We start from the raw sequence: 14996 nt of genomic DNA, 5'->3' as shown, positions 1-14996 counted from the left end.
CTTCTCGTTGATGTATAAGTTGAAGTCCATGACCTACTCTTTGTATCCATCTTACTGACCAAAAAATAAAGATGCATGTAATGCAAGTCTTGGCCTGACAAATTCCAGTGTAACTCTAGGTATATTTGGCTTCTAAGGCAGATCCCAGGAAACATCTATTAAGACTTTATTGCTTTTTCTCTCTTAAGAGTTATCTACATAGACCCAGTTTGGACACCTTAATCGTCATCTCAAACAGAAACCCTGCCTACCTTATTGTCAATTTCTGAAAAAGTCATAGTTGATACCAAAGAAGTCCACTTTTATGGGAATACAAGGAATTATTTATTTATTTTTGGTTTTCGTTCAGTCTTATGAGGGTATTTGGTGGCCTTCTGGGAACAAATAGGTTACAAAAATTGTCTCCCATGCAAATAGTGGTGGAGCAAGCTGGAAGCCTATGAATCTTTAAGGTTGTAAAATAAAAGAAAACAGCGCAATTGCTAAAAAAATGTGTGCCCAAATGGGCCTCAAACTTATGTCCTGAGCTATACTTTCTCACGCCGTAACTAGGACTTCTTATATTCAGGGCATTGACGAACGGTAATGCAGATGGTATATATATATATATATATATATATATATAGGAAAAAGCTCTTGTCAGCCCATGGGCTGATGGAACAATATAAGCCCAACGACCCAGAATGAATTTGGGCCGATCCAATGATCACGGTTATATTTTGTAATTGAATTTTAATTTTTTTCTATAAATCTAAATCACTTGTAATTTGGAGCGTCTATTCTTCAAAACTAGTGGAATCTAATAAAAATGCCAAAAAAATAATTCGCATAAAATAAATTGACCAAAATACCCCTGAAAATAAATTGACCAAAATGCCTCTGAAACGTTTTATTGGTATTTTGATCAATTTATTTTATGTGAATTATTTTTTTGATATTTTTATTAGGTGCGCCTTGATGAGAAGAGTTGATGTTCCAAATTTCATGTTATTTGGATTTATATAAAAATATTAAAATTATATTACCAAAATATAGTCCTGACCGTCAGATCAGCCTAGATTCAATCTGGGCCGTTGGGCTTATACTGTTCCATTAGTTGGTGGGCTAACCCTAGCATTTCCCATATATATATATATATATATATATATATATATATATATATATATATATATATATATATATGTCCTGCTTTGGTCTAAGAAGGGTGATGACCTTAAAACTTTCCCTTAACCAATCCCATGCCCGGGTAAAGGGGCATGGTTGTGTTAGGTAGGCAGCCAACGTAAAATTTTGCCAAAACCCATCGTTAGCCGACCTCAATTAATTGGAAAAAGGCTAAAATGATGATGATGATGATGATATATGTCCTGCCTACGCGAATAGTACATAATAATTTTCATTGTGGACTGAAAACTGTAGTTATTTCAGAATCAATAGATGTTTAAGATGTGATATTTGTTTGGTGACAACCTCTTATTGTTTTGGTGTATTTCTGCAGGGGTTCAGGCTGCATATTGGGGAATGCTCGAAGAAGGAAGGATAACTCAAACTTCCGCTATTCTTTTGATGCAGTCAGTTGATGAAGCAATTGATCGGGTACATGAGCAACCATTGTGTGACTGGAAAGGCTTGAAAACAAATGTTCATTTTCCAAACTACTACCGGTATCTCCAAATGAGTCATTTGCCACAAAAGCTGGTCATATATTTCACCGTGGAAAGGTTAGAGTCCGCTTGTTGCATTTGTGCTGCATTTCTACGTGCTCACAGAATTGCAAGGAGACAACTTCATGAATTCATTGGTACAAAGTTCTTCTTGTTGATCATTTTTCTTTTTTCTTTGTATCATATGAATGGTATTGATGAATACAGAAGTAAATCAATCTGGACATAAAATTAGACCAATGGACCTTCCCATTTACAATTAAAGAAAAACTTCAAAGCAATATCAATAATTTATGTTTCTTTTCCCACGAGTGAGGTAATTCATTTTTGTGAAAGAAATAACCAAACATATGCTGCAATAATTTTGTGTAGCTAAGAGAATTACAAGTTCTTTTTGTTAGGCTTCTTATTTTTGTTTCATGATATCTTCCATTGGACTTTCCTATGTCGATGTTGCAACCAGCCTAGATGTTTCTAAGTGTCACTCGGGAATTTGAAATTTATTTTCACTTTCTGCAGGAGAAAGTGAGGTTGCTGCTGCTGTCATTCAGGAAAGTGATGCAGAGGGGGATGAAGCTAGAAATTTCCTAGAAGATGTTCGCCTTTCATTCCCTCAGGTACTAATTCTCTTGAAGGACATGTTTTAGGTATTTTAGGTATGGTGACTTATCTAAATTTTTAATCTCTCCTTTGTCCATTATGCATTATTTATATCCTTGATTATAGATTTTAGGGATGTGAAATATCTGATTGCGTTTCATAGTTGGATCCCAAAACAAATGAAGAAGACTGAGAGACTAGATAAATGAGCACTGCATCAAACTGATTATTAATCGAAACTGATTTAACTGTAACTGAATTTGATCTTGACTTTGTCCTTCCCGCATTATATCTAATATGCCCTTGATGTAATCCACTAGTGTTTGAAAGGCCAGATTGCACTGAATGGTTAAACCCTAAAAACTACCATATGAAAATGCCCCTTTTTTACTGCATCATCATTATTATCATCATCTAAGCCTTATCCCAATTTGGGGTCGGCTAAATGAATCATGTTCCTCCATTCTTCTCTATCAAGGGCCATACCCTCAGTAAGACCAAAAGTCACGTATCTTTTCTCACTGCTTCTATCTATATCCTTTTGGGCCTTCCTCTTGCCCTTTTGGAGCTTTCCACTTGAACCAAATTACACCTCCAAACCAGTGTTGTATTAGGTCTATGCTGCACATACCAGCCTACCTACGTCTACTTTTTCTCATCTTATCGCTTATTGAAGCCACATCTAAGTTCTCTCGTACGTATTCATACTGAATTCTATCTTTTCTTGTCTTGCAACTTATCCATCTCGATATTCTCATCTCAACTATGCTCATCCTATGGATATATTGTTTCTTGACTGCTCAACACTCTGTCCCATAAAGCATGGCTAGTTTTACAACTGTCCTATAGAACTTCTCTTTCAATCTCAATGGTATGCAGCAATCGCATAAAACACTGGATGCACATCTCCACGTTTCCTACGTAGCTCTAATTTTATGTGCGATATCTTCCTCAATCTTTCCATTCTCCTGTATTAAGGAAGCAATCTCATTTAGGTATTTCTTGGCCATCAATTTTAACTACCTCATCGTTTCTACCCTTATTATTACTAAACTTGCATTCCATATATTCTGTCGTAGTTTAGCTAATTTTAAAATCTTTAGAGTCTAGAGCATCCCTCCAATGTTCTAGCTTTGCGTTGACGTTGCCTCTAGTCTCATCAATCAAAACTATAGTTGTTGGAAACATTTGTGATTCCGAATCGTTTCTAGAATCGGAATCGTGTGTTTTAGAAGTTTCGAAATCTAGGAATCGCTGTCTGTATGATTCGGAATTGAGAACAATGATTCTCACTATTTGGGAATCGCGATTCAAAAAATTAGGAATCATGTTTTCTATTTGCAAGAATCGATGTCCCTTCATATTGGAATCGCATTTCAGACCTATATGGAATCACACGTGACCCCACTTGTTTCGGTGGTTGCTGGAGTCATGATTCCTAAAAATATGGAATCGTGATTCCTAAAATTCTAGAATCGTTGTTCCCATCAACTTGGAATCAACATTCTCACCATTCTGGAATCGTGATTCTCCCCATGTTGGAATCAAGATTCTCCCCTTACTAGAATTGCGACTCAATTCCCTCCGGTATATGAGAGAAGTATTCAGAAAATATATAAATTTACCCATTACTACAAGATCGAATTTTGGTCTGTATATACTCAGTCCAAGACTCCAAGTACTAACGTCAACTTTTATGATATCTTTGTGGACAATCCCATACAATGGACTCGGTCTACCGATAACCTTATTATGCCTACAAGGTTAGAAGCTAGTCTACGACATACAAGGAGTGAGAACAAGGGCAAGCTCCCTTTATCTCCTTTCCTTAAATTATAAAGTAAGTACATGACATAGTAATTCTTCTTTGTTAAATGTAGCTTTGAGTCTTTTGACTTTTGAAAATTGCGTTATTCAATTTTTTGTCAATTTCTCTGATATTTAATGATTAATTTAACCGAAAAGACCACATAGGGCACTTCACCCATATATCCTTATTATCTTCTTATTTTACTTAAAGAAAAGCATTTTTATCCTCTTATTCAATTTGAAGAAATGACGGTGCCAATCATATATTAAAAATTATTACACTAGTAGTTTAGTACCCACATCATTTGCCAAACATTATTAAATTTGAAGTAACGTATTTTTTTAGTATTATTTATTTTTGGTAAGAGTTCTTAGAAGGTAACATGGAATGAAGGATTGAAATTAGTAAATAAGAAAATAAAAAATTTAACATATTACTTATATTTAAAATTTTGATTTTATTGCCATGTGCAACAACTTCAAATTGTCTCACGCTCTTATACATGTTGCGCTCACTCATGATTGAGCACACATCAAAGGGTTTTTGCTCTCCCTATGCTCACATATTACTCATATTTTAAATTTTAATTTTATTGTCGTGTGCAACAACTTATAATTCTCTCATGCACTCATACATATCGCACTCACTCATGATTGAGCACACTCCCTATACTCACATTGCTTCCTGACAACATGGATTCACAATTCCTTAATACTTTGAATCAATGTTTAGCATAAGTAGAATCACATTGTTGTGTAGCAAGGAATCACGATGTTTGAAATATATAAACTTGATTCCAAACAACGTGGATTCGCAATTCCAAAAAATTTGGAAACAACATTTCTCATAAGCAGAATCTCATTCTTGTGTAGCTAAGAATCATAAAATCCTATATATGGAATCTTGATTCAGGCAATCAAGGAATCGAGATTCCTAAACTAGGTGGAATCGCGTTCCACAAAATATGGAAACATGATTCCTTTCTTTTAGAATCGATTTTTGCCCGGAGAAATGTCGAATCAAGATTCCGAAACGAAATCGCTACCCTCATAGGCGATTTGGGTAACTATAATCACAACTATGTCATTCGCGAGCAACATACACCACGGTACTTCATCTTGTAGGTGCTTGGTTAACTCATCCATAACCAAAACAAAGAGATATGGACTCAGCGCTAAACCCCTATGTAGGCCCATTGTTACTGAGAACTCCCTTGTCTCTCTACTAATTGTTCGCACACTAGGTAGTACTCCCTTGCACATATCTCTTACTATATCAATATAGCCTCTATTGACTCCTCTCTTTTCCATGACCTGCTAATTTAAATCTCTAGGCACTCGATCATGTGCTTTCTCTAAATCAATAAAGACCATGTGGAGGCCTTTTCCCTTCGCCCTAAACTTTTCAATTAGTTGCCTACGTAAGAAAATGGCTTCGATAATTATCTCCCTGACATAAAACTGAACTAATTTTTTATACACTCGTTTCATGCCTAATCGTTGCTCAACCACTCTCTCACACAGCTTCATAGCATGGCTCATAAGTTTAATCCCTTTATAGTTTGTATATTTTGTATGTCTCCTTTGTTCTTGTAAATAGGTACCACAATACTTTTCTCCATTTGTCTGGCATTTTCTTTGTTCTCAACGCCTTATTTGAACAGCTTGGTAAGCCAGCTTTTGCCAATCTCCCCCATGCACTTCAAACTTCCATCGGGATATCATCTAGTCTTAAAGTTTTTTATATCTTCGTCTTTTTTAGAGCTTTTTTTTACTTCAGATATCCTAATCCTATAAATTTAACTATAACCTCTGCTCTCATTTATGTCAAAGGTTCCACCTAATGTTGTGTTCCCATAGTATTTGTTATTTAACAATTTTTGAAAATAAATTCTCCAGCTTTCATTGACCTCATCATCTTTCACCAGGATCCTCTAATCCTCACTCGTAATGTATCTAATGTAATATGGATCCCTACACTTCATCTCTCATGTTTGCTAATTTGAAGACATCTTTTTCACCTGCTCTTGTCCCCAATCTATTATATAGATTATCATATGCCTTAAGTTTAGCTTGTCTTACTATTTTCTTAGTAATTTTTTATATTTATAAGTTTTGATCATTTCTACTACATTGGCTGGCGTAATAACATGTCATTTTCCTTTAATTGTCTTCTAAACCTCTTCACTCCACCACCAGGTTTCTTTGTCTAAATTTTTTTTCCCTTTAGTTTTTCCTAAAACTTCTTTTGACACTTTCTTAATACAGTCAACCATTGCATTCCACATAATATTGACTACGTTCTTTGAATTCTATTTTCCTTCTTTTATCAAAATAATTGGTTGCATGCTTCAATGGCCCCACTATCTTTAATCGCACTTGTCTGAGGGCAAGATATGGCAATGGATGCTTATGGAGTGAGGTATGCCACGCTCCATTTAATTGGTGAGCATGGTGGCCTGGTGAAAATGTCTTTCCCATTTTAACTTGCAGAATCACACTCATTTTCATGCTATAGTTTCTCCTGTCACATTTTACAATTTGAGTGTTATCAGAGACGTCAGCCATACCATTTGGAGCTTCTTACTAAACACATTAGTTAATGGAAGGCATGTCATAATTGATTCCAGGTTCTACGTGTGGTGAAGACACGACAGGTCACATACTCCATACTGTCACAACTGAGTGAGTACGTACAAAAGCTTGAAAAATCGGGATTATTGGAACTTAAGGAGATGAGTCAGCTCCACGATGCTGTGCAGGTAGCTGGAAATGTCCAAACCTTGCTTTTCAAGATTCCAGTGCCTAGTTCTTGATTGTTGTTTTATTTTTTGTCTCATTTATCTTTCATCCCCCCCCCCCATCGTATATGTCATGATTTGACTGCACTCTTATACTTCTCTCTTGTTTACTCAAGGGTATTTACAAAGATAAATAAGGAAATGTTGTTAAATCAAAGTTTGAAATTTGAAGTTCTTCAGTGTGACAAACTTTTTATATTATTCTTTTGCATTGTTGCTATGGCAGACTGATCTGAAAAAGCTTCTGAGAAATCCTCCTTTAGTAAAGATGCCTAAAATTAGTGATATACTAAGCATGCAACCTCTGCTTGGGGCACTTCCTTCTGATATACGCCAACTTCTCGAGAACTCCACGAAGGAGATGATGAAATTGCGTGGGGTCTCACTGTATAAGGAGGGAGCCAGGCCAAAAGGGATATGGCTTATTTCAAATGGAGTTGTAAAGGTAAGCTTGACAAATATACTGCCTGTTGGTATTCTACTCCGTTTTTAGAGCATCTTCAAGCTTTGTTCCTTTTTCCCTTTGCAGTGGACAAGTAAGGGTTTGATGAATAAGCATTCGCTGCATCCAACATTTACCCATGGGAGTACTTTGGGCCTTTATGAAACCCTAATTGGAAAGCCTTACCTCTGCAACTTGATCACCGAATCTGTTGTGCATTGCTTTTTCATTGAATCAGAAAAGTTACTTTCAGTACTCAGAATGGATCCTACAATTGAGGATTTCTTGTGGCAGGTAAAAGTTAAGATGCCTGTTTATGTTAAACCTGTTTGAAATTTGAAATTGGAGGGGCCAAAGACTTGCTATTAGGAAGAACTTAATTGCATAAACTAGGAACTCAACAAAACAGACATCACTGTTTCTGCAATCTTAGATGAAGTCTTCAACATTATCTCTCGGTCTTCTTTATACCCTATGACATAATGTGGAAACATCTCTACCCTTTTGGCCAATTGACCAAACTGATTTCACTAAGAGTGTAATTCAAGAATGGCAAGGCTTCCTGATAAGATTGTCTGTTGTGGTGCCTATTTAATTCTGATGAAACAGGTGTTAATTTACATTTAATCAAAATTTGCTTTTTCCAATTTCAACCCACTGAATGCATCTGTTAATTGGCTGAATGTGCAATGTGTCTTTCTGCTATCTAGTATTAGAAACTTGGAAATTAGCTAAACGATGCATTTAAAGTTTTGGAATCTTCTCGTTCAGGACATCAAGGACAACCCATATCATGGCTTATCCAATGCTATTTTGGGAAGCCATGTGTTAGAATGTGGAGCTGGCCATTTGTTATGCTACTATTACTGTCATGGTCCTGAAGTTGTTTTTTGTGCCAGTTGGTACTTATCATGATCTCTGACGAAGTCTAAGACCCAATATATCATTCAGACATTTTTAATTAGCTTTGTTTTTTATTATAAGTTTTTATAAGGTGTCAACCTTATGTCATAGAAGTAAGGTGCATCTGAAAATCCTCAAAAAGAGGTTGTATCGAGGCTAGAAAACCCTCCAATCGATCATCTCGACCTCGAGTTGTATGGATACAAGGAAAAGGGTTTTCAAGTCATAAAAACAATACATCTTGTAACACATTATCTGGACTGTCTATTTTCAAGATTTTCAAGTTTCCATAGATCGGCTTGATCTGCACCACTTTTGGAACTTTGAATTTTGTAATCAGGAGTGGAGATAGATTTATCAGTCATCACAAGGTTTGTGTGTATCTTCCAGCAGGGTTTGGAGGTGCACCTTACTTTGATTGTTTAAGGTGGACAACTTATGTAGACCTCATCCTTGTTTATTTGATGAACTTTCCTTAAGTTATTAGTTTGTCTAAATGCACTGTCGAGCAACTATTTGTTTAAGGATAAGTATCCTATAGTATCCGATTAAAAGGAAATAGAAAAGAACATATGGCATGCTCCCAGAGGATCACATTGTTCTCCTACTCTGTCTGGTGTAAGGTTAAAAAACTCTTCTCGAACTTGGGACTTGTGCCCTGCCGGAGCCAAGTAACTTGGGCAAGTCTGAGTGTACTCGCTCGAGTAGTGTACGGGGCTAAAAAGGGCTAAAAACTAAAGAAATAAAAAATTTGTTAAAAAAAAAGGGATAAAAAGAAAAATATACTATAAGCAACATTGAATGTCGAAATAAGATGGAAAAATATATAAATGATGGATTTGGAAAAAAATGAATTTATAGTTGGAGACATTTCAGAAAAATTGAAAAAAAGTGGAAAAATATAAAAATAGAGCATATGACAAGAAAAACTAATTAATCATCATAAAAAAATCAAAATTATATATAAAATATCTATAAATTTATTTGTTATTTTAATTTCCCTTAGTGTTACGCAAGTATTCGGCTCGGCAAGGGCCCAAGTGCTAGTGGACTCGTCCAAGTTTTTGATCATTGTCGTTGGGTGAAGGACCTAGTTTGTTTTTTGGATTTAAAATTTTGGGATGGTCTCTTTTCAATTTTCAATTTTAGGATGTCTTTTCGGGCAAAGAAAAAGTGCATATTGTGTATGTATATTTTATTTGAGGATGGTCGCTACAATGAGGAAGTTGTATCCCCAAAATTTGGGATCCTAAACATACTCCTAGACAGGGTCTTTATCTGATAGACCATATATCTGGAGGAGCATATGATCGTTTGAGAGAGAGAGAGAGAGAGAGAGAGCGGGGGGGGGGGGGGGGGGGGGGGGAGGGGGGGTGGTTATCAATAAGAAAAGCGATAAGTACATTATGCTACCTGATTATAGCTTATGCAGATACAAACTGCTTCTTCAAATATCTATGTTAACAAAGGATGGTGGGGATGATTGTTCTTTTACTCAAACTCCATCATAGTTTTAACTGACTTTGAACAGATGAATGATGCTCCCAACTGTTTGCTGTTAACAACGGATGGTTGAGGGAACTGTTTGTATCCAAACAGAATAAAACCAGGCATCGTACTAAATGGACCCTTTATTAAATTCTTATAAACCATGATAGCTGAATTAAGAGAACAGGATTTAAACAAGCAGGTTACTAAATGATCGTTTATTAAATTCATGTAAACTGTAATACATAAATTTAAAGAATGAGTAAATGGCACTCAGTTAGATTCTGCAGTAGCAGTTGCTTTTCAAACAATGAAACAATAGTTGCTGATTATATGATCTGTTGAGATTTCCTGAAACTTTGAATTAGATATAGATTATTTAAGATTTTCTTGGTTCAGTTAAAATATCCAAAATTAAGCAAAATCGAGAACTATATTTCAACTTCATAAAAAACTTACTGATTTTAACTTTTTTTGTGATATATTGGGTCCTGATTATTTCTGACTTGACACACAGGAAAGTGCTATAGTCGTAGCCAAACTCTTATTTCCTCAAAAATTTGAGAAAATGCCAATGCAAGAATTGAGGGCTCTTGTTGCAGAAAGGTCAACCATGAACATTTATTTAAGTGGAGAAGTCATAGAGATACCTCCTCATTCTGTTGCCTTCATATTGGAGGGCTTTGTCAAAACCCAATATAGAAAAGAAGATTTGGTTACTTCTCCAGCAGTATTGCTGCCCTCTCATGCAGAACAGAGGCTTTCATGTTCAGGTAATAGCTTGTGTGATGTTTAAGTACTAATGCACCAATTTCAAGGATAGCATATTATTTGGCTAGGGACTCAATCAATATAAGGAAAGTAAATTATAGTAATCCATCAGTCTATTATACAGTTATAGTATGATACTAGGCATCCACCATCCAAGGACTTAACTAATGGTGATGGAGAGAGTGTAATCTCTGTTAGTGTCCTATTATTGGATGGTGATGACTCCAGTCGACTACTGTTTTATGTTGTCGATTGGGTTATAAGATACTTTGCCCTTAATGTGTGTACTGTGGTTGGCTTGCTTACTTGAGGGTTAAGCCAATTTATCATCTAAAGAATCATGGGCTCCCAATATCATAGAGTTATAGCATGATACTAGGCATCCACCATCCAAGGAGTTAACTAATGGTGATGGAGAGAGAGTGTAATCTCTGTTAGTGTCCTATTATTGGATGGTGATGACTCCAGTCGACTACTGTTTTACGCAGTCGATTGGGTTATAAGATACTTTGCCCTTAATTTGTGTACTGTGCTTGGCTTGCTTACTTGAGGGTTAAGCCAATTTATCATCTAAAGAATCATGGGTAATCCTATCTCCCAATATCATACGAGCTAGAGATTCTGAAATTTTCGTTACATATGTATATCTGTCCAATAAGCATATAACAAAAAGCTAGGTAGAGTAAATGTTATAGTGAGATATCTATTTCTTGGGCCATTGGAGCTGCAAAAGACTTCATGGTATTTGTTGCCTTGCCTCTGTGTTGTAATTCCGCTTGAAACCTTCCAAGTACCATGAGAAATCACAACTCAATTCTACTAAACCATGTATGAACCAGGAGCACTTTCTATCTCCTCACGAAGTCCATGTATTCATTGCATCTTTCTTTTTCTCCAACAGGATGAAGAAATGCTGTGTATGGAACTTAATCTCTTGCAGCCTCCACCAATTACAGGCTTGCCTAATACTAAACTGATTTGAACATCTGTATAGGGAAAGTGCCCACCCTTGCCGATCCATCTCTCCACTGAACCCATTACAAATGAACTTTATGGACAACCGCTTGGAGGCTAATGTGTCTCCAGAATCCCTTGGTCATATTGTTTCCACGTAGACCTGTAGTTATAATGTTTCTCTCTCTAACTACCTCTCAGAGTAGAAAATTAAGCATCACTTTGTCCTTGCATAATTATGTTAACTGGGGAATTGTTTTAAGCCTTTATTCCTATTATGTGAAATTCCACTTGAAGGGATGCATAGCATAATGTGTGGCATGCTTGCAATTTGGGTGACAAGGAACCTCTATTATGTGAGGTTTTCAATTTGATTGTAGGTCAATTAATGTATATGAAATAATTTCTACAATTCTATGCCCATGTCCTCATTTCAGGGTTTAAGGGCTATATTCTCATATTTTGGTAAATTTATTTTCCTTGTCTTGGTGTCTCTAAAGATGGAAGATTAAGCAGTTTTCGTCAAGGGGCTTATTATCAAGTGGAGACAAGATCAAGAGTCATCTTCTTTGATGTGGCTGCAGTGCAAACTGATGGTCCCTTGCAAAGAGGATCTGGATCTTGGATTTCGAATTCTTATGATCTTCCAGGTCGTCCAATTCATGAACATGACGGTCTCATGAGTTGGCCTGAGCATTTCTATATGTCAAGAAAGCATTCTGATAACCCCAATGGAGTTAAAAATCGTTCAAGGCAATTCTCGGCAAGGGCCATGGAGCTAGGCATATTTGGTAGCATGGTAATGTCTCAGATGATATTCCCTAGAGAGTTGATTACTTGTTTTTCACAAATTAGTTTTATTATCTTTTTTATTTTTCCTTTGGTTTTGATGGTTTTGTCTCTATAGTGTCTTTGGTTTCAACATCTGTGAACTTTTCTCACATCTGGGGATGAAAATGATAGATTTTGCCTTGCTGTCAAGGCTTAAGATTTCAGGCAATGACAGCACGAGAGAGAGAGAGATTTTGCCTTGCTGTCAAGGCCTAAGATGTCGGGCAACGACAGCACGAGCGAGAGCGAGAGCGAGAGCGAGAGCGAGAGCGAGAGAGAGAGAGAGAGAGAGAGAGAGAGAGAGAGTGTTTATTTCACTTGTTTATTTATTCACAGATAGAGTTCACTTCACTTATTTTGTGTGAATATATTTTACTATCCAATGTTGATGTCTTACTTCAAAACGTTTGAACTTAAACCTGCAGGTGAGTGACGGCCAATGTAGGGAGGGAGGGAGGGAGGGAGGGAGGGTTCATTTCACTTGCTTATTTATTTAGAGATAGAGTTTGCTTCACTTATTTTTTGTGTGAATATATTTTACTACCCAATGCTGATGTCTTACTTCAAAACGTTTGAACTTAAACTGCAGGTGAGTGATGGCCAATGTCCCCGAAGATTCCCTTGGAGTTATAGTCCAAAGCCAGCGCATAGTCTCTCGTATCCAAGAGTTCCCTTGAAGTCTACCAAGCAAACCACTGCTCGACCCCTCATGTCTGCAAAATCAGAAGGAGCCACCATGAACAAGCATTTTATAACAAAAGACCTCGAGCAACAAACACAACCAGTTACGACCCTTCCTGGGAAAAGCAGGGAAATTGAGGATGATTCAAGTGATGAATCAGGTGGAGAAGATGACCACATTGTGAGAATTGACTCCCCTAGTAGACTTTCCTTTCACCAATACTCATGATTTTTTGCTTTGATCGCTATGTTTTAGGAGCCTACTTGTGTATTATAGTCTTTGGTTAACTCTCTCATTTAAAGACAACACACCTTGGGCCCAATCTCTCTCTCTTTCTCTCTCTCTCTCTCTCTCTCTCTAGAGTGCGTAGTGCTCTACTCTGGAGCATGCGGTACACTTCTTCAGGCAAAAGACGTTGTTTGGAGGATTTTCTGATCTGAAATTTTGGATTCTGCTTCAAAATCACCTTATGAGTATTTTTTAAAAACCAATAGGATTTTGAGTAACAAAGCACTCATATTTTCCCTTTCCCAAAATTGGATGGTCCTTATTCTTGATTACGTTACATTCTCAAAATTTGGAGTCCTAAATTGCTCTTGGATAGGGTTTACCAGGGGAGTAAATGTAGCACATGCTCTGGTGGGAGCAGATAATCTTTTATGAATTGTCCTTATATGTGCAACACTGTGGAAGTTATATTTGATGTTATCAGAATTGGACTGGATTGGCCAGTTTGATTGAATCAGCACCAAATATCAGTTACAGTCTAATAAAAGGTTATAATAAGTCGAAAATCAGGCCACAACTGGTCAAGTAGGGGTGCCAAATGGGTCAGGTGAACCTCTCAACCTGGTGGGTTGACTTGACCCAACCATCGAACCCAATGGGTTGGGGTTCGGTCTACTACATCTAAGCCGTACCCATCCCATTTAAAACCATATAATCAAAATTCGGTCCGCTCAAAATCTGATATGAATGGTTAAACCTACTAGTTCACCTGATTCAAAGTTAAGCTGTTTTTTTTTTCATTCTTTTAAGATCTTTACTGTCCCCTTTATTAGGCAATATTTCTGCATTTTTTCACACAATCTTAGGCAATTTCAGCCCATATTGTTCATCAACAGGTGTATCACGTTGGTCATTAAATTGCGGGCTTAGGTTTTGGCACAGCTGTGATTGCATTTAATGACACCTCACTCAAAAGCTATCATAGAGATGAGATGAATTGAGGTAGTATTACCTTGACATGTATAGATACCCGGATACATGTCGACACATCTAAATGCAGATCCAGGTTAACATGCGGTCCAAGTGTGTTTGAAAAAAAATCAAGCCCAACACATTATGTTAGTACAGTTATAAGGCATGTTTTAGTGAAACACGGCATCCCCATTAATTTAGAAGAAAATGTAATTCATATTCATGTGCTTTGAACCGTGAGTTAACGAGACGTAGCATCCACCTCACCTTCAACTGAACTTGTTTCACAGTTGTTATGCCAATAGTTAAAGTCATTGTTAGAAAAACGGGCAGGTTAGTTCAGAACGGTTAGGGTTCTGAGTTTGGTTAGGGGCCGTTTTGGGATGTAAGGTACAACCCACCCCGTAAAATTTCAAGCTCAAAACTGGCTGGTTAGGCATTGAACCGACTGTGTTTTGGTCAATTTGGCCGGTTTTTATGTTAACTGGACCGGTTAGAGAATATAACGGGTTTTATGAACAAATAATGATACAGTTAAAATAACACCTATTATTTTCAATTGAAGTCATTATTTGATGATGGAATTCACGTGTTGATTTTTTCAAATTTTTTTATTCGTTTTTTTTTTGCCATGTTTTGGCTTTTTTCATGCTTTATAGCTATAAAACACTATTTATTCTCTATAAAAAAAAGGCAAATTTGAATCCAACGTTGAAAAATCAAGAGATTTTGTGGATTGAAATGGCCGATTTGCACGCCTTTTTTAAATTTTCGCTATTCCATCAATATCATCTTCAATAGTCAATGGTTTTTGCTGAAATTTGAGGGTTTTTAATTCTAATCGAATTATC

The 14996-nt window shown here is 36.6% G+C and overlaps 1 protein-coding gene across 13 annotated transcripts in view; it reads left to right on the top strand.

The window, feature by feature from the left end:
* SOS1 (sodium proton exchanger, putative (NHX7) (SOS1)) overlaps positions 1 to 13267 on the top strand; it is a 36705-nt gene extending 23438 nt beyond the window's left edge. For 9 of the 13 annotated variants that reach the window (XM_020670385.2, XM_088864501.1, XM_088864502.1 and 6 more), the window contains 8 exons: positions 1499 to 1801; positions 2184 to 2281; positions 6704 to 6835; positions 7101 to 7319; positions 7404 to 7610; positions 10225 to 10480; positions 11933 to 12231; positions 12853 to 13267. In XM_020670385.2, the coding sequence (XP_020526044.1) occupies positions 1499 to 1801; positions 2184 to 2281; positions 6704 to 6835; positions 7101 to 7319; positions 7404 to 7610; positions 10225 to 10480; positions 11933 to 12231; positions 12853 to 13173 (1835 nt within the window). In that variant the 3' untranslated portion in view covers positions 13174 to 13267. The remainder of the gene's footprint in view (positions 1 to 1498; positions 1802 to 2183; positions 2282 to 6703; positions 6836 to 7100; positions 7320 to 7403; positions 7611 to 10224; positions 10481 to 11932; positions 12232 to 12852) is intronic. The other 4 variants (XR_016053892.1, XR_016053893.1, XM_088864503.1 and 1 more) reach the window with 2 other exon arrangements.
* Positions 13268 to 14996: the final 1729 nt, after the last annotated feature.

This window comes from Amborella trichopoda, chromosome 4 (assembly GCF_054954075.1).
Source record: "Amborella trichopoda isolate Santa Cruz 75 chromosome 4, AtrichopodaSantaCruz75HAP2 v2.0, whole genome shotgun sequence".
Taxonomy (NCBI): Eukaryota; Viridiplantae; Streptophyta; class Magnoliopsida; order Amborellales; family Amborellaceae; genus Amborella; species Amborella trichopoda.
This window is presented reverse-complemented; position numbering and strand designations above follow the sequence as displayed.